Source organism: Panthera tigris, chromosome B1 (assembly GCF_018350195.1).
Source record: "Panthera tigris isolate Pti1 chromosome B1, P.tigris_Pti1_mat1.1, whole genome shotgun sequence".
Lineage (NCBI taxonomy): Eukaryota > Metazoa > Chordata > Mammalia > Carnivora > Felidae > Panthera > Panthera tigris.
In genome coordinates this window covers 117985876-118012549 of record NC_056663.1, presented here as the reverse complement: position 1 = coordinate 118012549, position 26674 = coordinate 117985876, and the positions used below count along the sequence as shown (strand labels likewise).

Sequence of the window (26674 nt, the reverse complement as noted above, 5' to 3'; positions counted from 1 at the left end):
TAAGTTAATCACTTTATTACATTAAAGGTACATTATTATTTCAATATGCATATTTAAATAGTCTTATATTGAAAGCCAATAGGTATATAACATACAATAATTTAAAATCTAGAACATTTACTATAAATTAAGGATATCTGGTTGTGCAATGAGGTATACAATGTGCTTTGAAGTTGTAAAATACACTTATATAAGAAAGAGTTTGTTAGTGTGATTGTTACCGTTTTTTTGGAAGACTAGTTCTATATATGTGACTCAAATGTCAGACAATCCTTCTAGCGTTTAGTGAGCTTTGTAGAGTCATTGGATTTTAATAGTGATTTTCATTTTCAGCACTCCAGTTTTAATGAGGAAATATTTCCAGAAGTATTAACTTATTTCTTAGGACTAATATTTAGTCTTTTTACCTGGTGTTGGCTAGAACTAGTAGTACTATTTTCAAACTATATATATATATATATATATATATATATATATATATATACACTTAGGTAGGACATATGTAAAGATTGAACAGGGAAGTTAATCTTCAATTATCTGAAAGTTTCATATTAGTTTAATGTTTGGATTGATACATTCTCTTTAACATAGACATAGTAATTTATTTTACTGACTGTTCTTCAGAGAATTTAATCAATGTTTGAAATTGAGCACAATTTCTGCAGATTGAGGGAGAAAGAGAAATGAAAGCAATGTTTCTCAACAGTTGCAAAGATTTCAGTGATTTGACTAAAATTTCTTAAGCTTTCATTTATTCATGTATTTGGGGGTTCCACTACTTATTTATTACCAGGAGGCTGGCTGAGAGTTTCTTATGGAGTTGTTTCCCCCCATGGTCATGATGAATTTGCACTGTTATAACCAATACTCTCTTGTTTAATCTCTGAAATCCAATCTATATTATCAAAGATTTATTCTCCAGAAGATAGCATATAATTAAAAATGCTCATCCAGAGCAGGGTTTATATTTTTGGCCTAAGTTCTCATATTAAAATATAAAAATCATATGGGGCGGGGCGCCTGGGTGGCTCAGTCGGTTGAGCGTCCGCCTTCTGCTCAGGTCATGATCTCGTGGTCTGTGAGTTCCAGCCCCACGTTGGGCTCTATGCTGACAGCTCAGAGCCTGGAGCCTGCTTCAGATTTTGTGTCTCCCTCTCTCTGCCCCTCCCCCACTCATGCTCTGTCTCTCTCTGTCAAAAATAAATAAATGTTAAAAAAAAATTAAAAAAAAATCATATGGGGCACCTGGGTAGCTCATTCGATTGAGCATCTGACTTTCGCTCTGGTCATGATCATGGTTTGTGGGTTTCAGCCCAACATCAGGCTCTACGCTGACAGCTCAGAGCCTGGAGCCTGCTTTGGATTCTGTATCCCTCTCTCTCTGCCCCTCCCCTGCTCATGTTGTGTCTTTCTCTCTCTCAAAAATAAACATACATTAAAAAAAATATATGATTACTAGATAAAAAACTATATTCCAAGCCATATCAGACAATATTTTAATTTTGGGTACAAATAAAGAAATTAAGAGGAAAGCCAGCTCAATTTTGAAATTTTAAATTTTTAGACAAAATGAGTATTACTTCTGAGATACTGATGACCATACTGATAAATGCCTGTGAACGAAATCCAAGGACAAGTTGATTTATTATGAGAAGTTCATGGCATGAATGTCATTTTGTATTATTTTAGCCCAGAACACAATCTCAGAGAAATATGCACTGGAGCTTTTAAATGTCTGACTTTCTTAAAATGTTCTAGAAGGGTCACTCTCTCAGTTTGAGTTGATATTCATACTTTGAAATTGAAGAGTAATGAAATAAAAATTAAATATTTATGCCTTACTTTCATCAGGTATATAAGGCCAAAGACAAAAATATTCTTTCTTGCTTTTCCTGTCCCTGGGACTCAAATAAAAAATAAAGAGGAACACTTAGATTAACTTTTCATTTCTTGCTAGAAGATATCACATGTATATGAGAAAAAGAGAACTATAATCAACAAATACTGGGCTTATTTTAATTTGTTTAGGAGTAAACAGGGAAAAAAATGTTAAAAAAGAAAAAAAAAAAGATGCCTAAGCCATAAGAAGGAAATGAAAGATGAGAAACTAGGCGAGTAGTACAAAGACAGACATTATTCTGAAACCCGTATCAGTTATTTAATGTGATGAACCTGACGTATAGCTATAAGAAAATAGTACCTGCAAAGAGTATCTTGCAATATGAGCAAGATGTTAGCAAGTGAGGGTTGAAATTACAAAGTAGAAAGAGAAACTATTCATTTAAGGTCACCATGTTGTTGAAATTCTTCTAGTTTTAGAGGCTTTTTTTAAATTTTAAATTTTAATTTTTTTAGATGCTAAAGGCATGATTTAGTTGTTTGTGTACTTCATTTTTAAGGTAATTTTTTGAAAGAGAAATAAATACATAATATTATAGGCTGAAATGACTAAATTAATGTGAACTTCACGCTTACTCTTTTGTTTCCAAATACTAGAGACCATGGTGAAATGTTAACTGAACATAAGTCTTATGTTCTACTATTTACCGATAACAGAGGAAAAACATATCAGTACTAAAATAGAATCAAATTTCTACATTAGATTTTAAAACCTGATTGATCTTTGTTAAGTGAGTGTTTGTAGGTAAGTGGTTTTTAAATTGTTGAGTGTTTTTTAAGGGAAGTGTCCATGTAGTAGGTAGTAGTTCTACATAAATAAGTGAATCGTAAATGGAATAAATAATAATTGGCATAATCAGTATGACTCTTATCTTTGGGAAAGCATTTCTGATTTGCATTAGGAATACATCGACTGAAGAGAGAAAGATGGAATAGATGACTGTAAGATTCTTTTTAACTCCACACATTTGTTTAAAATTTCACATATTGAGTCACATGATAGTAAAAACATCTTAATGAAAAAAATAATCCTAGTAAAATGTCAATATAATAATCTTTAGAAGCTTTTTGTTTCATGTGAATTGTTCAAAAGTAAGCTTTTTCATGCACCCAATAAGTTGTAGAAGAATATTAATGCGGCTCTCATCTCTTAATCAGACATACATGATGGCTGTGTACAGATGGGGATGAGGGAGGGGAGGGGCGGGTTGGAGGTAGGGGAGGGGCAGGAGGCGTGGGAGAGGGATAGAAAGATGGATATTAGGAAACTATAGCACATACTAAGAGAGATCCTGGGGATAAAGGAAACTGCTGGATGATTAGAGGGCATCCGAGGCATTCTGTTCAATAAAGGACAAAGATAGCTACAGCTGCAGAAATATAATCACTGGGCTTAAAGTGAAATTTCATAAGTTGCAGGTGGAGTAATTGAGAATACTCTATAAAAGGTAAATAAAAGTCCTGTAAGAAAGTGACTATTCCAGACCGATTCTGTACATGGATAGTGCTTCTAGAAGACAAAAAGAAATTAAAAGAAAGAGTTGATAAAAAGAAAGAAAACAAGACAAAAAAATAGGAGGAAAGCATTAAATCATATTATATTAAAATGTCATAACTAGGTTTTTCCCCTCTGATGAGCCGCTTACACAAATGCTGGGTAAAATTATATGAACAGTACCTTTCTTTTAGCCTTTAGCTGCTCATGGTACTTGTCGCAGGTGTCTCCTGGGATCTCTCCTCCCCAAAGAGTAATTCCAACAATGGTGTATGTGACACCCATGACGAGCAATGGAAAACAGTACACCAGTACAATGACAATAATATGGTAGCTGCAAGAAATAAAAACAAACAAACGCAAGCTGAAGATCATATTGAGATGCAATATGTGGGGAACTTTGAATTCATTTTCTTTTAAATCATAACTGAAAATTCCAAAGGATGATTTCCACATTTTCTCCGAGTCCTCATTTCACAAATTTATCAAAATATCATGCTCTTGTCTACTATATTTGTCCAAATGCTACCAGCTGATCCTTGCCAATCTTTGATTCATATACAAAAAGTATAGCTGCATTGCAGTGCTATTTAAACTGCCCATGCTCTCCTTGCCTAGAGGTTCTGGACGAATGCCATTTCTCTGCTTGGTAATTGTTGAGCTAACCTAATTAAATTTATCATTAGAGACGAAAAGATGAGACAGAATAAACAAATCAACTGACAGGTATTTTCTCATATGCAAAATTATTCTATATACCCTTGCAACATCAGTAATATTTGAAATAAATTGTTTTTATCCAAAGAAAAAAATGTAACTAGATATTCTAAACCACACTGGATCCACAAGATATATGACTATAATTTAAAAAATCAGGTAAAGACATTTACATGCATTTCTAATGTCATGACATATTTGATAGCATTATTAATTTGGTAAATAACATTCGGGTCTGTTAGTCACATCTGTTAGTGACATCTGTTAGTGTCAAGATACTATAAATTAGCAAACTAAATTCTACGTTTTTATAGATTTAAGTCAAAATGATAAGGATGTAGGGGCACCTGGCTGGCTCAGTCAGCCAAGCATCTGACTTTTGCTTAGGTCACGATCTCATGGTCAACACAGAGCCCACTTCGGATCCTCTGTCTCCCTCTCTCTCTGTCCCTCCCCCGTCTCTCCCTGTCTCTCAAAAGTAATAAATAAATATTTAAAAAAATTGATAAGGATGCAGTTGGGGAGGAATAGAAGGGCAACTGATAATATAACCACACAATTAAAATTTGTATAAAGTTTTGTGTAGTTTCCGCTGTCTTCGGAAGGCTTTAAGGAAATTAAAGAATTCGGTATACTAGTCTTCTCAATACCTGTTTCTTTGTAAAGGGAATCTTAAACCTCCTTGCCTTCCTGTTTCCTGATAGCTTTTTAAGTATTGAGTTACAGTCAGTGGGAAGCGATTCAGTCAACAAATAACTTAATTTTATTATTATGATTACTTTTATTTTGTTATACAGCTAAGATTTATTAATATCAGATAGAATAACAGTATTCAGTTTAATAACTATTTCCTGCTTTTCCTTCAATTAAATACTTCCTAATATTTTTCTTTAAAAATCTGGACTCTGGGAAGTCAGAGAAAAACAAATACCATATGATTTTACTCATATGTAGAATTTAAGAAAAAACCAAATGAGCAAAGGGGAAAAGAGAGAGAGAGAAATTAAAAAACAGACTCTTAATTAAAAAAAACCAAACTGATGGCTATTGGAAGGGAGGTGGGTGAGAAGGGGTGGGTTAAAAAGGTGATGGGGATTAAGCAGTGCACTTCTCATGGTGAGCACCAGATGATGTATGGAATTGTTGAATCATTATATTGTACACCTGAAACTAATATAACAATGTATCTTAACTAACTGGAATTATAATAAAAACTTAAAAACAAATCTGGACTTTGGGTAGAGAAGTTTGATAAAGTGACTGCTTTAAAAAATGACCGTTATATTAAACATCCTATTTCAGCTCATGTCATGATCTTGTGGTTTGCGAGTTCAAGCTCCATGTCCAGCTTTGTGCTGACAACTCAGAGCCTGGAGCTTGCTTTGGATTCTGTCTCCCTCTCTCTCTGCCCCTCCCCTGCTTGTGCTCTGTCTCTCTCTCAAAAATAAATAAACATTAAAAAAATTATAAAAGATTACCATTGTATTTGCATCATTTGTTATTTTTTAAAGAAAAAAATAGGACACTGCATTAGATTTTATTGAATTAAAATTTAAATTATCGGAATAAAAAATGCAAACAGTTGCCCAATTACTTTTTTTCCTTTTGCTTTTCTTAAGATGTGTCCAAAATATGAAATACCAAATTCTATTGTATAACATTCATAATTATTTTCCAACCTAGTGTTTATGTTTCTTTAATGCTAAAACAAAGGAGCACAACCAAGAACCTACCAGAACTGCCTTTCCCTAACCAGGACTTTAAAAGGACAATCAGCACCTTTGGGCTTCAGTTCTTCCTTTCCCATTCTTTTCTCAATTAATAACAACCCTGCTTTCCTTTGTGCATTGCTTTCATCTCCAGGGATTTTATCACTTCCTTCAGGAAACTCTCTAGAGTTACCCCATATAAAATTCATCTCATTTTTCATGTTAGTAACCTTTGTAATTTATAAAACTTATTGACCATACCATATTGTAGTATTTTAAACTTTTTTTTTTTTAAAGATTTTAAGTGATCTCTACACCCACTGTGGGGCTCAAACTCACAACTCCGAGGTCAAGAGTTACTCTACCAACTAAGCCAACCAGGCACCCATGTATTCTAGTACTTCAATGTGTCTGTTTTCCCAAATAACATATGGACCCTTGAGGGAAATGTTTATGTTTCATTTGCTTAATTGTTGCTCCCAACCTATAGTTCTTTAAGTGTTCAATAAATTGAATTGAAAACCACAGTAGAGAATTAACTTACGTGAAATGTTGTTTAGGACCCTCTGGCCATTGCACGTAGCAAAGAGTACGGCCTGGCATGACTTTAATTTTGGAGTAAAGACACTGAGGGAAGGCAAGTAGAAATGCTAGAATCCAAATACTTCCAATGACGATCTTGGTTGCTGTGGCAGATAGTCTGGGTTTCAAGGGATCAATAATGGCCATATACCTATACAAAAACAAACAAAACCATTTTGTTGGTTCTCTTGCTAGCAGAGTTAAAAATGGAGTTTCAAAGGAGTTATCTGTCTCTGGTAAGCAAGTTAATAAGGATTTTGCTTTGTAGAGGCAGCATGGAATGATAATCATGGCATAGTCTTAGGAATCAGGCATACTGAGGTTCAAATCCTATTCTGTCACTTATTCAAACTTTTTGAACCTCAGCTTTTTTATTTTAAAAATAGAAACAAGAACATTCACCTCATAGGGGTGAAGTCAAGATCAATAGAAATAAAGTAAGTGAAAGGTATTGATTATTTGTGCTGTGCCTTGCACATTATCAGAATTCATAAATGTCTGTTGAATGGAACTGGAAAAGTGCATAGTAAGTGCTTAAAAATATGAGTTCTGTACCTCAAGACCTCCATTTTTCTTCTGTATGTTTAACTTTTTAGAAGAAAATTCTGGAGAACTAATATAGATAAACCTATCTGACAAAAATGAGGAATCCTTTATAAAGGATGTCATCAACAACTCCATCTAAAAATATCGAGACAAGATCAGGATTCAGATAATAATAAATAAGTCAAGTTTGACTGAGGCTATCCCTTGCTGTTACCTCTAAAATTGAATTCATGGTTTACCATGAAAATTTTCATAGTGCCTGTGTAACTATGTATAACATAATAGTTATAGAAAAATATATTTGAGACTCTCAAAAACACACATATGATTTTTAGAGAGCAAAGTTTTGGGAAATTGGAAACTTTGAATATGGTAACAAAAATCAAGTTTTATTCACTTGTTAAAATATTAATGATATGTCTGGGAGAAACAATTGACAGCTTCAAATTGGATAATATGCCTAATTGCCAAATTCTGGCTAATAGAGTAGAAAATTAATTTGAAATTATACACAAAATTAATTATATTTTTACATTTCTATCAACAAAACATTGTTGCAATTGTTTTTGCTATTGACAATTATGTGTTTCTCAAATATATTTTGATTTCTGTAAATTTTTCAAAGGCAACAATATAATCAAAGAATGACTATTACTTAAGTCCAAAACATTTTAATTTTAAGAATAAATATTTCAAGATAAGAATAATTTTTTTTTAATTTGCTTATTGCCCTTTGTTTTATGGCTATTAGGCAGAATTGGACCTTTAATAGATATATTGGAACTTACCTATGTACTACTCATCATATTAACTTTAGTTGAAATTTACTTAAAGGAAATATCCTTAATTTATTATGTATGACAGCTAATAGGTAAAAATGAATGTTAGGTAAAAAATCATAAAAACAGTACCATAGTTTTGGAAATAAAGTGAACCACACAATGAAAATAAAATGCCTATGTTTGTTTGTTTTTTTTCCAATATATGAAATTTATTGTCAAATTGGTTTCCATACAACACCCAGTGCTCATCCCAAAAGGTGCCCTCCTCAATACCCATCACCCACCCTCCCCTCCCTCCCACCCCCATCAACCTTCAGTTTGTTCTCAGTTTTTAAGAGTCTCTTATGCTTTGAAAATGCCTATGTTTGAAATTGAAAATTGTTTTATAATTTACCTTTTATGCTTATGTTGGTGAATAGTAGCAACATTTCGTGACTGCCAATCATAAGCAGGCAATTTATTATACACATTATATATATTTAACATCCAAAACAGTCTAATCAACCAGATAATATTATTTCTATTTTACAGAAAAAGAAACTGAAGCTTAAATACATTAAGTAGATTGGTCAAAATGACCCAGATGGTAAGAGCTGGAATTCTAAAACAGTTCTGCCAGTCTCCAAAGTCCATATGGATACAGATGAAGACTTTGAATATGGCAGTTCATATAAGGAATTGTGGAAGAGAGAGAAAAATATTCAAGGTAGATGCCGTCCAAAGAATCCTATTTTGCCTCTGAATCTGAAAGCGTTTATGTGCAATATTAAAGACAAGAGTCAAGCATAGAAAGGGAATAATTATAGTTGGTTATTTCTGTTTCCACTGCTGTTGGTTATGATTCACCACAGCATTTCTCTCATTATATTAGCTGGTTGCTTAAGGAGTGTCTAGAGTCAAGCACAGCACTTATCAATAAATTTTGTTGTACTGAACTGAATATTCCTCAACTCTATCATGATATTTTGCTTTTTTGCTTGCCTGGAAGTTTATGAATGCAATTTGGATGTTTAGAGAGTTGATTTTTTTGAGACTGAAAAGAGAATTTGACTGGCATGTGCAGGGTTAAAGTCCTGTATTACTATTACAGCACAGATAATTCAAAATAGTACAAGTTGCTTCTTGATTTTGTTGCTAAGTTACTCTATATTACAGAAATTATTTCCAAACAGGTAGAATATTGTTTTGTTGGAATTATATGAAAACAGTCAATTTATGTTCTCATTAACTAACACTTCAGTGAAGGCAGAAATTTAGGAACTTCAAGCTGACATTTTTGTCATTTTTGGTGTGATCTGTTATTCATTCAACCAAACATTTACTGAATGCCTACTGTGGTATATGAAACAATAGTAAGGAGAAATGACCTTCACAGAGCTCACAGTCTAGTGAAGTAGACAGATAATAACCAAGGAATGTAAAATAAACAAAATTACAAATATGATAAGTGTTAAAAGGCAAGGAATATATAGCCATGTGAATGTATTTACTGGGAAAAACATATTTAGGTTGTGACTCAGTCTCTCCTAAGACAAGTCATTCTGGGTTGAAATTTGGAAAAGTAACTAGGCAAGGTGGCAGAAGAGTAAGGGTTGCCAGGAAGATTTCTGGAAGAACAAATGACATGTGAAAAACTCCTGCGTAAATGGTGAGTTTTTATTGGTTGAATTGTGTCCCTCTAAAAAAGGTATGTTTAAGTCCTAAACCCCAATACCACAGAATGTGACTTTAGTTGTAAATGGGGTTTTTATATAGGCAAGTGAGTTAAAATGAGGTCATTAGGGTGGGCCCTAACCCAATATGACTGATTTAAAAGAAATTTGGGAATAGAGAGAAACATATGGAGAATGCCACATGAAGATGGAGGTTTGACTGATGCATCTAAAAGCCAAGGAATGCCAAAGACTTCCAGCAAACCACAGAAAGCTACGAGGAGGCAAGGAAGGATTTTCTTACAGCTTTCTGAGGGAGCATGGCCCTTGTCAATCCCTTGATTTCAGACTTCCAGCTTCCAGAGCTGTTAAGACAGTAAAATCCTCTTGTTTCAAGTCACTCTGTGGCACTTTGGTACAAGAGGCCCAGGAAACCAAAGCGAAGGGTAAGGATGGGGAAAGCATTGTGCACTTGAATAAAGACTACTGTAATGGAAACAGAGTGTGAAGGAGGAAGTGGTCTGAGATAGAGTTGTAGAGCAGGTCGTAGATTTTTTGTCCTATGGCGAAAAATCAAGGTGATCAGTCAAAGGAAGAGAATAATCAGACTTTAGTGAGATTTTAGTATTAATTGAAGGAAGGAAAATAATGCAAGCAGTGGGAATAAGTAAACTGGCTATTGTTTTGTTTTGGGTGAGAGATGATTGCTGCTTGAAATGAGGTGTTACCAGGGAGATTGAATTATGGTAATGGTTTGAGGAAAATAAAGGAATGTTAAAACATTGTAGAAATGGAGAGCCAGTTGGCCATAGAAGTAGGTACAGTTGCCAGGCACTGCTGACAAGATTAATTTGAAACTGGTAATTAGGAATTCATTGGGGCATCAATATTTCCTGTTCTGTGGCTCTCTCCAGCAATAATAATTTGCTCAAAAGTAGGCATGAAAAAAATGGATCCTTAGGCTCATCCAAATAAATATCCTCTGGACCTTGAGAAGAAATAATCCAATCTGCGATATAATATCACTCAAATGATTGTTAGCACTTTATTTCTCCTTTAAAGAAATATGTATCTTTGATATGATCACGTTAGCTTTTCCCAGGTTTTTGTCTGAGCTTCTCACTACCATTCTTACCTTTATTAAACAGATTCTCAAATACATTAGTGCCCTTAGTATGATCATTTGATATGTAATCGCTAAGATTGGATTCTTCACTCTTTCAATTAGCATATCACTCAAACAAGTTTAAAATTATGTCTTATTATTTTTTATAGAGTCTGTAATTCTCAGAAGCATCCACTGAAAGCTCCTATTTTAAATGCCATCTTTTATCAATTTTCCTTTCCATTCTAAGACAAGGCCACATTCTTTTACCACTTACTTTTCTGATATAATTGAAGGGTCTTTTCTGGTTCTTTGATATCTAAACAGATTATTTCGACATACCGTTACTTACTTTCAATAAGCAAGCCTTTTCCATTTGCGATTGTTCTTGATATCTGGTATGATTCTTCCTTTTGTTAGCATTTTTAGTAAGCTCTGTTTCTGGATTTTTATATGCCTCTACACATTTTAAAATTTTGGTATGAAAGGCAGTGTACAGCCTTCAGATATGCACTTGATTAACAATGCAAAGAATATTTGCCTCAAATGATGTGGATTTTGCTGTTTTCCAATTTGCTTCCAGTCACAGTAGGCAATGTTTTAGGCTGTAAAGCCCATATATATAATGTTGTCTGCCTATTGTCTGTACAAAATAAAGATTCGTTGTAACAGCTGTTCATGACCCATACTGTTTCAACTTCTGGCCTTTGGTGCTAAGGCATTTTCTGCTTTAAAAAATCACTAGAGAGAAATATAATCTTTTCTGAAATGGCATTTTGCAGACAAATTTCATTTATGCTTTTTCATAAGTATTTTAAATAAGAGTGAGCCAGTTAATTAATTTGTCATAACTACTGTCTTAGTGAATTTTGAAGGGAACAAATATTTATTAAAATAAGCTTGTATATCCATACATTCAAATATATGTACACATATAATAGGAACTTCAAAATATTATCAAGCAAGAAAAATAACTTGCTTATTTACCCAGATTTTTTGATTTTTATAAGTAAAATTTATAGACTGGCACTTGAGGAAAATTAGATTTAAAAAATAAAGTTTCAGGGGTGCCTGGGTCAGTTGGTTAAGTGTCGAATGCCTGATTTTGGCTCAGGTCATGATTTCAGGTTTCCTGAGATTAAGCCCTGCCTTGGGCTCCATGCTGACAGTGCAGAGCCTACTTGGGATTCTCTCTCTCCCTCCCTCTCTGCTCCTCCCCCGCTTGAATGCATGCATGTGTGCTCACTCACTCCCTCTCTCTCAAAATAAATAAATAAAACTTAAAAAAATTTAAAAAATAAAAATAAAGTTTCAGAATAGTGAAAGTACTTGACTTTCATTTTATATACTTTTGGTTTAAATTCAGCAATTAGATTTACCTATTCATTTATTAATTGAATATCAGCTATTTGTTTTCAATTATTTCTTGAATGCTTTTTTCCCAAGATTTTATTACATTCTTTGACCATATTGATAAATAAGATAGATATGGTTCCTGCTCTTGTAGAATTCAGAGTCTAACACAGAAGAAAGACATTATTCAAATAATCACAAAATATGTACGAAATTACTACCTAAATGTTCTTTGGGAAACATCGCCTCTTGGATATTTGGTTAAACTTTCCATGGAGCTTTACTGTAATGGCCTGTGTGAGTTCAGCACCTTCCCCCATGATTTCTAAGTGAAATACAATCTAACCTATTTGGTACCCTCTGTTTTTATTCTTGAATCTGTATAAAATACTTTCATGTCACCCATTATGAACCTGAATGCAAACTTGTACTGTCATATGATTTCCACAACAAATCCAATTATATAAAGCATTTCAGATTTCAAAATTTTATTGGATTTAGGAATTTAGGGGAGGGGAGAATACACCACCACTTTTTATCCTATGATTCTAAACTTGACTTTTCTTCTCTTCGTTATACTCATTTTATATTCTGCAATTTTTAAAGAACTCTACATGTACCGTGGGTGACCCTGTCATTTGCAACCCCTTGACAAGTTTAGCCCAGTTTTGCATTTCTGTTAGTAGGCTAGTTTATCTAGCCCGATCCTTTAGGAAGTCTGCAAAATTATCTCCACTGTGTACACAGTGTTAAGAAGACATGTACTAGTAATCATAAAGCGTAAAATAGGCAATTTGACCTAGTCTGGGGTGTGGGTTGAAATGATGGTAGAGATATTAGTAGGCTTCTCCGAGGAAGCAACATTGGTTTAGAACAATAAATAGGAGTTAATTAGAATTGGGATTTGAAGAAAAAGTGGAACAGCAAGTACTGAGGTTGGAGGAAGCAAGAGGTATTTGAGAAACTAGAAAGGCCAGATTCTCTACAGCACAGAGGAGGGAAAGGCAAAGATGTCAAATAAAGCTGGAGAGGTATTAATCATGACTTCACTGATATATATCCAATATATATTTAGGTTTTCTTTTTTAACAATAAAAGCAATAATTGCTAACACCTGTACCAGACTCTATTCTAAGAGCTTTATATATAAATCAGGTAATCTTTAAATTCTAATTATTTATAATAATTACAAAGTGATTTATAATAAAATGCTACCTCATTAGTGAGTACCACATAAAACAATTTCTCCTCAAAATTTCAGACCTCAATTTAGAAGTAGTTTTCTATATTAACAATATAAAATTTACTGTTGAAAATTATTTTATGCTATTTATATTATCTCTGATGATAAATAATTTAAAAATCAGAAAATAATAGGTTATTTCATCTATGAAATACCATAAATACTGTAAAACTATAAACCCTTTTTTTAAAGTCCAATTTACTAATATTTTGTGTCATCTCTATATTGTCTCAGAAAATTAATGGGAACATATATAACCACTTCTATATATCACTTTGAAAGTGCTGCTTTCACAAAGTCATCTTTATGTTATCAATCATATATTGAAAAGTTAACTTTGTTAAGAAACTAGTTCCTGGGGTGCCTGGGTGGCTCAGTTGGTTAAGCATCTGACTTCAGCTAGGTCATAACTTCACAGTTTATGAGTTCCAACCCTACACCGCGCTCTCTGCTGACAGTGTGGAGCCCGTTTCGGATCCTGTGCCTCCTTCTCTCTCTCTGCCCCTCCCCCACTAATGCTCTCTCTTTCTTTCTGTCTCTTAAAAAATAAACATTAAATAAATTATATATATAATATGTATAGAAACTAATTCCCCATGAAAATAGTTTTGAACTCTTGGCAGATTATTTTCTTGAAAGCAATGCTTTCATTAAAATATATTTGAAGCTGAAAAGGACTTATATTTTTAGTATTCAATATTTTATACAGATAACACAAAACACTAGATGTAATTGTGTATAGTATAATTATACATGATATTCTATTTATACTATAAGGTAATACGCTTCCTAAAATGCATCCAAAGCCCTTTTTCAGGTCAATAAGAAAAAAAAAAATTCAATCCAATATTATTTCATTCTATAAGGAAAAGAGTTTTTAGATGAAGAGAGAATTCAAAAGTTTGCCCCAAAATGGAGGAGTTAGAATAAGAGCTAAAGAAACTCCTAGGTAAGGGCAATAGACAGGTCATATTATAGTCAATGGGTAAAGGAAATGAAATTTCTTAACCAGAAAAGACTTGAGACACTTGCAAGCTTTGGTCAACTGTTGGGGCACCTGGGTGGCTCAGTCGGTTAAACATGTGACTCCTGATTTCAGCTTAGGTCATGATCTCGTTGTGATATTGAGCCCCAAGTTGGCCTCCACGTTGGGCATGGAGCCTGCTTAAGAGCCTCTCTCTCCCTTTCCCGCTACCTCTCTCTTTCTCTCTCTCAAAAAGAATATATACAATATATAATACATAAAATATGTTATATATTATATAAGTATATAATTATTAAAATACATAAATATAAAATAGATATTAATACACATATTAATATATATGTGTTTATATATTTATATTAATTTATATTAATATAAATATAAAATAAGTATTAATACACATAAATGAAGAGCTATAGTGTAGATAGTAGAGCAGTTTTAGATTGCTACAGGAGGTAGAGCTCAGACCGCATTTTCTGGAGAAAGATGAATCACAACTCTGTAGGGCACAATGGACTGTCTCCAGTGGTAATACTTTTTTTTTCCCTCTGTTGTTGAAGGCACTGAAGAATCAGGAATAGAATGAATCACCACTTATTGAGTGAGTTAAGGGATTATAAACTTCAGGTGAATTGTTGAAATAGATGAAAGTAGTCTCCCGCATAACTTTGAGATTATAATTTTAATCAGAGGGAGGTTGTCTGAAAACTAATTATGGTTCCAGGCCCTTATAATCAGAATTATGACAGGGAGTAGATTGTTGGGACAACTGAGTGAAGTAACTTGGTTTGTGTAATTTGCAGAGTACTACAGTATGACTTATATATCAAATAGTATTGAGCCAAAATTTCCTTCCATCTATTAGCTTCCCCTTAAAATTACTTGGCTTTCCTTTTATATGTCTTTTATATACATGTGATTAAGTAAAGCCACATATTATAACTGGTACTGCAAGTCCATAGTTCTGGCAGACAGTTTTCTTTTTTTAAAAAATTTTTTAACATTTATTTATTTTTGAGAGACAGAGAGAGACAAAGCATGAACAGGGGAGGGACAGAAAGAGAGGGAGACACAGATCTGAAGCAGGCTCCAGAATCTGAGCTGTCAGCACAGAGCCCAGCATGAGGCTCAAACTCACAGACTGCGAGATCGTGACCTGAGCCGAAGTCTAATGCTTAACCAACTGAGCCACCCAGGCCCCCCTGGCAGACATTTTTTTTTAACCAACAGTGACATTAAGAGCTTTATGAGAATGGATGGAAATGATTTTATATATACCCTTTTACAGTGTGAATATCTTCAGAAAAAACATGAATATTACTATGCATATATGAAAAAAAAGTTTATGTTTCAATAATAGGTTTTTCATTTTTGGAAAATGAATACTTTTTTGAGTATACTCATTATAAATATTATTTGTATATATGTATGAGTTACTCTGAACCTCTTCTTTTTCTCATTTCCTTTGCACAATCATAAATCTTATCAGTCCACCTTCTGACATCACCAAATCTGTTCTGTTCCTCTCTTCCAACTCTCAATGCCTGGATTATTGCAACATCACCATAATGGGTTTCCTGGATGCTACTCTTAGCTTTCTTCACAATGTCTTTCAAGTTATCTTTCTAAATAATTTCACTGTTTCTTCACTTTTGACAGGATTAGCTGCAATTCTGCACACACTTTACTACAGTGGCACTAAATATCTTAACTGGCACTAAATATCTTAACTTTTGCTCAAACTTGCTATGTTGTATAAGTCAGAGCTCCGGGAAAAACAATGGCACACTCAAGTGGGAAAACTGAAGAGAGTTTAATAAAGAGGTCATTTACAAAATTAAATAAATAAGCCATTTACAAACCCCATTTTACAAAGTTGTTAAAGGAAATCAACTTGAAATGAATATTCCTGGGACTAGCAACAGCAAGGAGTTGGGAGGCATGGGTGTCCTCCTGACCAGGTCTCAAGGATGAAAGGATGCTATAATCTGAACTGAGGAGATGAACACTTGGGGGAGTAGCACTTGACAAGAGATATGGATATTGTTTTGGGCTTAGCCAATTTGCAGCAATCCTGAATGGAAGGAGAGTGGATACATTCCAAAGTCGCTCTCCTCTCTTCCTCCCATCTCCTTCAAGTATCTCCCACTAGGCAAAGCCAAAGAAGAGGCCAGAGAGCAAGGGACCCTTTCGATGCATATAGTCCACAGAAATATTCAGCCTGGGAGGAGGGGACAGAAAAAAGAATAGAATAAGTAGAGAGAAGATCTGACTTGAAAAATAGAAATTGTCCAGCTTACATATCCTTTGACAATTTAATGTTTCTCACATGGTAGTTTCTTTGCTGGAATGATTTCCCTCTCGCTCATACATACATTATTGTAAAGTTCTACGACTGCTAAACTTCTAGGCATCCTTCAGTTTCCACTCAGATTACAGAATGATCACTGTGGATTTCTTCCCTTCCCTCTGTCCAGAGTTAGTTTTTAACCTTCTCAGTGCTCCAACAGTATTATGCTCATAATTTGATCTGAACTCATTGGAGATTCTGATTTGTTCATCTCTGTGTTCTGTAGCACCTAACAAAGTATCTATAGGAGTCAAATGAGAGCTGAATACTGACTGCAAATGGCTATTGCATATTTGGACAGTTGAACATTTGACTACTTCTACGGTTGTTGAATATTTGGGTAGAGTAAATAACTGTTTACAAAAGGAGACTTCAGCATGTATGCATTTTTTTTAAAGGAAGAGTTTCCTTAACTTTACTAAGTGGGAATAATAGAGTATGATCATGAGGTTATAATGTCATTAAATAACACAGTATATACAAAGAGATGTAGATAATGTCAGGCACAGTAGACACTCAATCTAAATCATCCCAAACTATGTTGAATAAAATGAAATTAACACTTAGGACAAAAACAAAAATAAAAAACCAGGTAAAGAGGTAAGTTTGAGATAAAAACAAACAAAAAAAATGAACGTGGTTCTTAAAACTCATGATTGGCATGGAAAGAAAAATAAGTTTATGCCAAAATTCTAATCTAAAGATTGGAAAATCTTTTGATATTGTCCCTAGCTCTCTAATACAAACCTATCCCATCAGGGTGGTACAGTATATCAGTTATTTCTTTTCTAAATCTCCATCTGAAACAAATTTCTATACAGAGAGTAATGCAATTTTCTATGCAACTTCAATAAGAACAACTCCTGCTCAATGATTCAATGATTAAATGGAAACATTCAGTGTTACACTTGGAGATTGTTAAATTTCTTTGTGTGTACTAGGAATTAATTCCCACCAGTTTTGTCTAATGTGGATCTACACCACATCAGACTGCTTTCTGAAGTAAATACTGGCATGTAGCAGCTCCACTAGATTATCCTTAAAATCATAGGGATGATGACACTCATCAAGCAGGAGGATTTCCAAATCTGTGAGTATTTACATTGTGATGATGTAAAGGCTTATTTAACTGTGCAAATGGAAGAAAAACAGGCAATGGATAACCTTTAAACTTGGGTAATAAAGATGGAAAATGAAGGCTTTTTCATATCTTATTTTTCTTTTTAATTATATTTTCATTATATCTCATTAAGGTAAATTGTGCCCACATTATTCAATGGTAGGAAGTGATAGGAGAGCAATTTAAAAATGTCTTCTGTTCATCCATTCAGCCAGTCATACAAGAAATATGTAGAGTGCCAACTATATGTAGTCAGTATCCTAGATGCTATGAATATAGTAGGAAACAAAATAGTAGTAAACATTGTGAAGGAAAATAAATTAGAAAACGTGGATAGAAAGTAACATGAGGCTACTCTTTAGATGGTGATCACTCAGTTCACACATGAGATACACTGAGAAAATGAAAACGTAGTTATTCACTTTTTTGTAAGAGTTGCTTCTTTCTCCTCTTACAATGCACCTGTAAATATAATTTTATCTTAATAGTCTTTCTTCCTTGTGGGCCATAACTGTAACAAGTCTTCCTGAACAACAATATGCCAACAAATTAGGAAACTTAGGTAATATTGAAGAATTCTTTTTTTAATTTTATTTTTTAATGTTTATTTATTTTTGAGAGAGAGAGACAGAGACAGAACACAAGCAGGGGAGGGGTAGAGAGAAAGAGGGAGACACAGAATCGGAAACAGGCTCCAGGCTCTGAGCTATCAGCACAAAGCTCAACGTGGGGCTCGAACTCGGGAACAGCAAGATCATTCCTGAGCCAAAGTCGGACACTTAACTGACTGAGCCACCCAGGTGCCCCCAAATTGAAGAATTCTTAAAAGGAAACAAAAGACTGTATACTCAAAACTCTTCCAGTAAACAGAGGAGGAAACACTTCCCCCTCTCATTATGTAAGGTTAGTATTACCATGATACCAGAACCAAAGGGTGCATAAAGGTACAAACTTCTAGTTATAAAATAAGTCATGAGGATGTAGCGTATAGCATGGCTTCTATAGTTTATACTGTTTACATAGTTGAAATTTGCTAACGGAATAGATATTAAAAGTACTCATCACAAGAAAACTATTTTAACTGTGTGGATGTTAACTAGACTATAGTTAATATAATTTTATGCAATAAAATTTTATATTTTATACAATATTATAAATATTGTATACTTTATAATTTTATAATTTATACAAATGTCAAATTGTTATATTGTATACTCAAAACTAATATAAGGTTATATGTCAGTTATTTCAGAAACATACGAAAAGTATTATCCATCGTGGAAAAGTGGGTATTATTTTGGAAATTCAAGTTTGATCTGAAAATTGATTAATGTAATATACTATAGTAATAGGATAAAGAACAATGACCACATGATCAGGACAACAGATGCAGAAAAGAATTTACCAAAATCCCAAATCTTTTCAGAATAACAACTCTCCACATACGGGGAATATAAAGAAACTTCTTCAACTTGATAAAATGCATTGATGAAAAAATCTACAATTAACATAATACTTAATTGTTAAAAATTTAATTCTTTCTCCCTATAATCTGGAAAAAGACAAGGATGTCCCATTTCTTCAGTTCCATTAAAAGTTGTACTGGAGGTTCTAACCAGGGTAATCAATCAGGCAGAAGCCAAACAAACAAAAATAAAAGAAAAAATAAAAGAAAAAAAGGAAATAAAAGTCACCCATATTGAAAAGGAGAAAGTAATGTCTTTATTAGCAGATGGCATGATCTTCCATGGTGAAAATCCTCAGGAATCCACAAAAAACAAAACTCATTAGAATTAATCGATAAGTGCAGCAAGGTCACAGGATACAAGTTCAATCAATTGGATTTCTACATACTAGCTATGCACAATCTGAAAATGAACTGAAAAATTCCATTCAGTAGCACCAAAAATGAAACCATTATTACATTATATGTTAACTAACTTGGATTTAAATAAAATTAAAATAAATAAAAAGCCGATCTTAAAAAATTTTGGAAATGCAAATCTCCTAGAATAGTCAAAACAATTTTGAAAAATAAGGACAAAGTTGAAGGACTTACACTTCCATATTCTAAAACCTATTACAAGGCTACAGTAATCAAGATAGTATAGTACTGGCGGAAAAATAGACATATAGATCAATGAACTAGAAATACCAAGCGTCCAGAAATAAACACTTACATTTATTGCTTGATTTTTGACACATGTGCTAAAGCAACTCAATGGGGGGAACTCTAGTCTTTTCAACAAACAGTACTGGGACAATTGGATATTCACATAAGAAAAGATGATTTGTCCTGTTATCTCACACTATATGCAAAAATCATCTCCGAATAGATATCATATACAAACGTAAGATTTAAAACTATAAAACTATCAAGAAAACACATAGAACTGAATCTTCACTATCTTGAAGTAACTAACGATTTCTTAGAATTGACCACAAAAGCACAATGAAGGGAAAAATGATATACTGTACTTCAGCAAAATTAAAAATTTTTGCTCTTCAAATACACCATGAAGTAAGGGAAAAGACAAGCCAAAGACAGGGAGAAAATATGTGTGAATAATATGTCCAATTAAGGACTTGTATCCAAAATACACCAATACTCTTACAATTTAATAAGAAGACATATAACCCAATTTAAAAACAGAGAAAACAGGGGCGCCCTGGTGGCTCAGTTGGTTAATTGTCTCACTCTTGATTTCAGCTTGGGTGGTGATCTCATGGTTGGTGAGTTTGAGCCCCGCGCCGGGCTCTGCACTGACAGTGTAGAACATACTTGGGATTCTCTCTGTCTGTCTCCCTCTCGCTGCCCCTCCCCTGCTTTCTCTCTAAACAAACAAATAAATAAATAAAACTTAAAAAATAAAAACAGAGAAAACAATTTGAAGTATACACAAAAAACTAGATATTGTATGATTCCGTTTATACCGAATTCCAGAAAAGAAAATCTATAGCAGGAGAAAATAGCATAGTAGTTGTTTAGGTATGGGTGTGGATCAGGCAGTGACTACAGTTACAGTGAGGTTTTTCTTTGGGGTAATGAAAATGTTCTAAAATTAGATTGTGTTAATGGTTATATAACTAAAAACTTATGAATAATTATTGAATTATGTACTTAAATGACTGTATTTTATGGAATGTAAATTATGATTCAATAAGGCTATTAAAAATAGTATCTCAACTATAAGAAAACAATCCAATTGAAAAATGGGCAAATGGTTTGAACTTCACCAATGAAGAAATAAATATTAGTGAGAAGCACATGAAGATGTCCAACATAATTATCCATTAATGAAATGTGAATTCAAACCACACTGGGATACAACTGTACACACACTAGAATTGCTAAAATCAAAACAAAAATTTTGACAGCATCAATTGCTGATGAAGATCTGCAATAAGTAGAACTCTCATATACTGCTGGTATGAATACAAAATGGTACAGCCACTGTGGAAGACAGTTTCATAGTTTGTTTCTCTTTTTCACTGAAGTATAGTTGACATACAATATTATATTAATTTCAGGTGTACGTCACAGTGATTTCACATTTATATACATTGCAAAATGCTTACCAAGATGAGGGTAGTTACTATCTGTCACCATACAACGTTATTATAGTATTATTGACTGTATTTCCTATACTGTGCTTTACATCCTCATAACTTATTTATTTTACAACTGGAAGTTTGTACATCTTAATCCCCTTCATCTGTCTCGCTCATCCACCCACCCACCTCCCCTTTGGCAACCACCAGTTTGTTCTCTATTTATGAGTCTGTTTCTGTTTTGTTTGTTTTATCTTTTAGATTCCACATATAAGTGAAGTAATATGATATTTGTCTTTCTCTGTTTGACTATTTCACATAGCATAATACCCTCTAGGTCCATCCATGTTGTCACAAATGGTATGTTTCCATTCTTTTTTTTTCCTTTTCCTTTTTTTTTTTTTTTTTACAGCTGAGTAATATACCATTGTATGCATATACCACATCTTCTTTATCCATTCATCTACTGATGGACATACAGGTTACTTTCATATCTTGGCTATTATAAATAATGCTGCAACGAACATAAAGGTACATTTTTTTCATATTGGTGTTTTTGTTTTCTTTGGGTAAATACCCAGAAATGGAATTGCTGGATCATATGGGAGTCCTATTTTTAATTTTTTGAGACATTTCCATACTGTTTTCTATAGTGGCTGTTCACCAACAGTGCACAAGGGTTCCCTTTTCTCTACATCCTCACCAACACTTGTTATTTCTTGTGTTTTTGATGACAGCCGTTCTAACAGGAATGAGGCGATAGCACAACTTTATACCTTTATGATAGGGTACAGCAATCTCACTCTTTGTTATTTACCCTAGAGAAATGAAAGCTTTTGTTCATACGTAATTCTGTGCATGGGTGTTTGTAGCAGCTATATTCACAATTGCTCAAAACTAGAAACAACCCAAATATTTTCCCAGGGGGGATGAACAAACTTTGGTACATCCACACAATGCAATATCCTCAGCAATAAAAAGGACCAGGCTTTTGAAGCACTCAAAAACTTAGATAAATCTCAGAGATGGTAGTGAAAGTATCCAGTGTCAAAGCATATATATTATATGATTATGACCAAACTACAGTGGTGGATGATAAATCAGTGATTACAGGAACTTAGGCCAGGGAGAGGTATGAATACAAAGGTATAGCATGAGGGGAAAAATTGTTTTGTGTTCTGTTTGTGGTGGCTGTTAAAGGAATCTATACGTGCATTAAAAGTCCTACATTTGCATATCAATTAAAATCAGTTTTACTGCATGTGAATTTTGAAATGAAATGAAGTTATATAGTTGGAACTTAGATTCCCACACATCACTGAAATCAAATTTGTGATTTCTAATAATATTAGATATTCTTGGTATAAAAACATTTGCACGGTGGAGGTTATCATGTAAACATTAACTCCCCCAGAAAAGATTGGCTGTGTAAGTATCACAAACATTAGACTTTAAGGCATGAAGTGATACTAAATAGAAGAATGGACATTTAATAATGATAAAAAGATATATTTAACAGGAAAGCATAACAAATCCTAGAATTGTATTGACATTGCTATAAAATATGCAGAGCAAAATGGACAGAACTAAAATGAAAAATACATTCTCATAGTTGGACTATCACATACTTCTCTCAGTAGCTGATAGGACAGAAAACAAAACAATGACTGTAACAACACCTAGTAAAGATGAGGAAGATTTGAAGATGATTAATGAACTTCATAAAACTACAGAGGAAAGTTCATCATATCAGACAATGTCAACAATTTTCTCCATCTCCATTTATTTTGAATCTTTATATATGTGGTGCTTGTAGGATTTTTTTTAAACAACCTATCAGAGTGTTTTTCCCTGAAAATTAACAAATCAAATAGTTGAACTGTATCCAAATAGCACACAAATGGGAAATACTGTACAAAGGGTCATTAGATATCCTCTTTTATATAACTCCAGAGATTTGCAGAAACAGGTACATGTAAAGAAACTCAGGATGAGTTCTAAGGAACTGGTTATAGCAAAGGCAGAACCATTGTCCAGGCTTCTATGGAATAAATCAACAAAATAACAGAGTAATGAGAAAGCATATGAACATTCAGTTCTCACTACAAAATGAAATTCTGGAAAAATAATCTTATCCTGCTTTAGAGAAAGTTACAGTTTTTCCCCAGATCCTAGGGTATGCGAAGAAAATTCCCCACAATCCTCCTACTGAAAGACAACATTGCTATATATCCTGGTTCATTTCTCATTTCCTTTTTGCAATTTTATTTTTGTATATGTGTATTTATTCATATATCATTATATAATTATTTTTTATTTATTTAAATAATTACCTACATTCTCTTTAATTAACATTTTATTGCATGCTCTTTGAATATAAATATTTTCAAAACACTATTCTTAATCACCATATAATAGCCTAAAACATGCATAAGAAAGTCTATTTCTGACCTATTATAATGTGAAAAAAATTACAAACAATGAATCATTCTTTGCAACTTTAGTTTTTATGGATAGATACCTAGAGGTAAAATTGTGTTTAAAGTAATCAGCAATTTCAGTATATACATTACCAAATTGATTTCTTGAAAGGTTGTTCTGATTTCTATTTCTATCTGCTTCTTTCTTTAGCACTGTATTAATATAAAATATTTTTAGGTGTATGTGCATTTATTTCATTATTGTAAAGATAAATATTTTTCTTTTATTTATGTAATAGTTTTATTTTTAAAAATTTTCATGTTTTGCATTTTGCATTAATATTATCTTATTGATTTATAGGAGTTCATTATAAGTTAAAGTTATTAACCCTGTGTCTCTCACTTATATTGAAAATAATGAAAGCAGTTTGCTTGCTATTTAATTATGCTTTTGATTTTGTGGTTAAACTGTATAATGATTTGGTTACACAGTTTCTTACAGTCAAATCAACTGATATCTTTCTCTATATTCTTCTGCTGCCCTATTGCTTAGGAATTTTTTCCTAGCTAAGATTATTTAATGATAATATTTTGTTTTTTCTTCATGGTTTAATTGTTATATTTTAAATATTTAGTCTATCTGATATTTATATTAGCACATAGTGTAAACTGAGGCTCTAACTTGTTTTTTCCTAATTAGATAAATTCTGAATTTCTTATTTTTTTACTAATTATGCTTTTTTTATTGCCTACTGGTATTTTCTTTGTATAATCTTACATGTCTAGGAATTTCATTATATATACTGTCAACCCTCCTTGGTTCTTGTTCAAGTTCCAAATTTTCTCTTTTATTATAATTTATAGTATTTTCTCATTCTTATTGGCAATTTCCTTTATTATTTTTATTATTAACAAACATTTCTTGATTAATCTAAGCAACTCCTTCTCAAAAATTTTTTCGTAGACTATTTTAGATTCTATTCAACTTCCACTGTGGTTTTACTAGAATTACATTGAGCCTTAAAACAATAGATATATTATTACTATTTAGTTATTTTTTACTATATATCTTCTGTTTTCAAGCGTGTGTGTGTGTATGTGTGTGTGTGTGTGTGTAAAGTTTATTTCATGTAATTCTGACATACTGTGTTTGGGGATAAATATTTGGTTATCATGTTAAGAAAATATCATATATTGTAATTCACCAAAAATTGTATTAGGAATGTGTATTGAGTTATCTTGCATGCATTTCAAAATCTATTTAGAGGATCACTGGCTTTATTTTGACATCATATATACATAGTTTCTGGTATTCAGCTGTTCTTATTTGTCTGGGTTGTCTTTCCTTGCAGATGTTTCCTTTCTCCCATTTCCCTTGCAAAGCTATATAATTTGTATCTCTGACAAAGGTACTTTTTTAAAGTTTGCATTTAAATTCTATTAGTTAACATGCAGAGTAATATTAGTCTCATGTGTACAATATAGTGACACAACACTTCCATACAACACTTGGTGCTCGTCACAAGTGCACTCCTTAATCGCCATGACCTATTTAACCCAACCCCCCACTCACCACCTCTCTGGTAATGTTCTTTACAATTAAGAGACTGTTTCTTAGTTTGCCTCTCTTTTCCTTTTGCTTGCTTGTTTTGTTTCTTAAATTCCACAGATGAGTGAAATCATATGGTAATTGTCTTTCTCCGACTGAATTATTTCACTTAGCATAATACATTCTAGCTCTATCCATATCATTGTGAATGGCAACATTTCATTCCTTTTTATGGGTGAGTAATACATTAGTTATATTTGGTGAATAGAATGGTCTATATGTGCCAACTAGCAAAATAGTGTGCAAATGTCTCAGAGAAAAGTATCTATTTATTACCAAACTTAGGCAATTAGGTTGTGATATTTGACATACAAGCAATTCTCACTTTGGAAAGTATTAGGGGAACATCATATTGACCATGCAAGTTGAAACTGCAAAGTCATCTTAATAATCAATGAGAAAAATGACAAATTTTCTGTGACCTTTAAAAATTTCTGTCAAAAAATTTAAAACTCTTACTTTCAGTTACATATACGTAAGGAAATTAAAAATTAGTAAAACTAATATTGAATACAGTATAATTTGAAACATTAGAAATGTTAAAAAATTAACTTTTTTATAGAAAATAAGCATCATGGGACTTCTGGTTTCTGGTTCTGTATGTAGGGTGTTTGGAACTTGCTACTCCATCCTAACAAGTAAAATGGTGCACAGACTGAAAAATCAACAACTTTTCTTGGGTCTGTAAGAGAGGGGAGGATGCACTGCCCCGAAGCTTGGTAAGATAGAAAAGCAAATACCTGAGCAAAGGCTCACATGCAAAACCTCTGTTGGAACTAGTGTCGAGGTAGGAAAACCTGAGCTGTAGTAGATGAATTGCTGGAGGCCCAGACTGGACATGACTGGAAGTTAAAGACTCCCTTTATGCTTGGGTCCCCCACAGTATCATCAGATTTATCTCCAGGAATTTGACCGTGTTACCACATTAATTATTGGAGGAACAACCCCTCATGCCCTGGCAGGGAGAGGGGAAAAGGGACCATTTTGAAATGTATCAAAGACTGTTCTTCTTAGCAAGGCCTGCCCTCAGAGGAAATTGGCCAGAGCCTAATCAGACAGAGTACTATCAGAGTCCAACTGTCCTAGGGGAAGCGTATAGCCAAGTCCAGCCCCATATAGCATTTCCAAGTAGGAGAAGGGAAGTATCCCACTCTAACCCACTCTAGCCATCCTGGCCCATCTAAGGGGGTAGTAAAAAAAAAAATTAAAAAAATTAAAAATTAAAAAATTAAAAAAAATAAAATAAATAAAAAAAAGGAAAAACACTTATGAAGTTCACAGGCCAGAGGCATATGCTCACTTACACTGAGACCATGACAGGACTCTAGAACACCCACTCTTTCTTCACACTTCACCAGTACATTGCAGTTAATATGGCTTAGTAACTGAAATTTTAACCATGTTCTTGAGAGGACTGATATTACATAACTAAATCTGGTAACTGAAATTTGTGCAAAGTATAAAATTGGTAAACTATTTATACAAATATTTATGTATGTATGTATTTATTTATTTATTTATTTAATATTTAGCATGTGTATTCTGTTTGTGAGCT

General features: G+C 33.2%; 1 protein-coding gene across 1 annotated transcript in view; it reads right to left on the bottom strand.

Annotated features, from left to right (window-relative positions):
- Nucleotides 1–26674, bottom strand: part of TACR3 (tachykinin receptor 3) — an 89350-nt gene that overhangs the window by 44527 nt on the left and 18149 nt on the right. Inside the window, exons 2-3 of the mRNA XM_007080980.3 lie at nucleotides 6365–6553; nucleotides 3578–3728 (exon numbers count right to left, since the gene is read on the bottom strand). Coding sequence (XP_007081042.2) covers nucleotides 3578–3728; nucleotides 6365–6553 — 340 coding nt within the window. The remainder of the gene's footprint in view (nucleotides 1–3577; nucleotides 3729–6364; nucleotides 6554–26674) is intronic.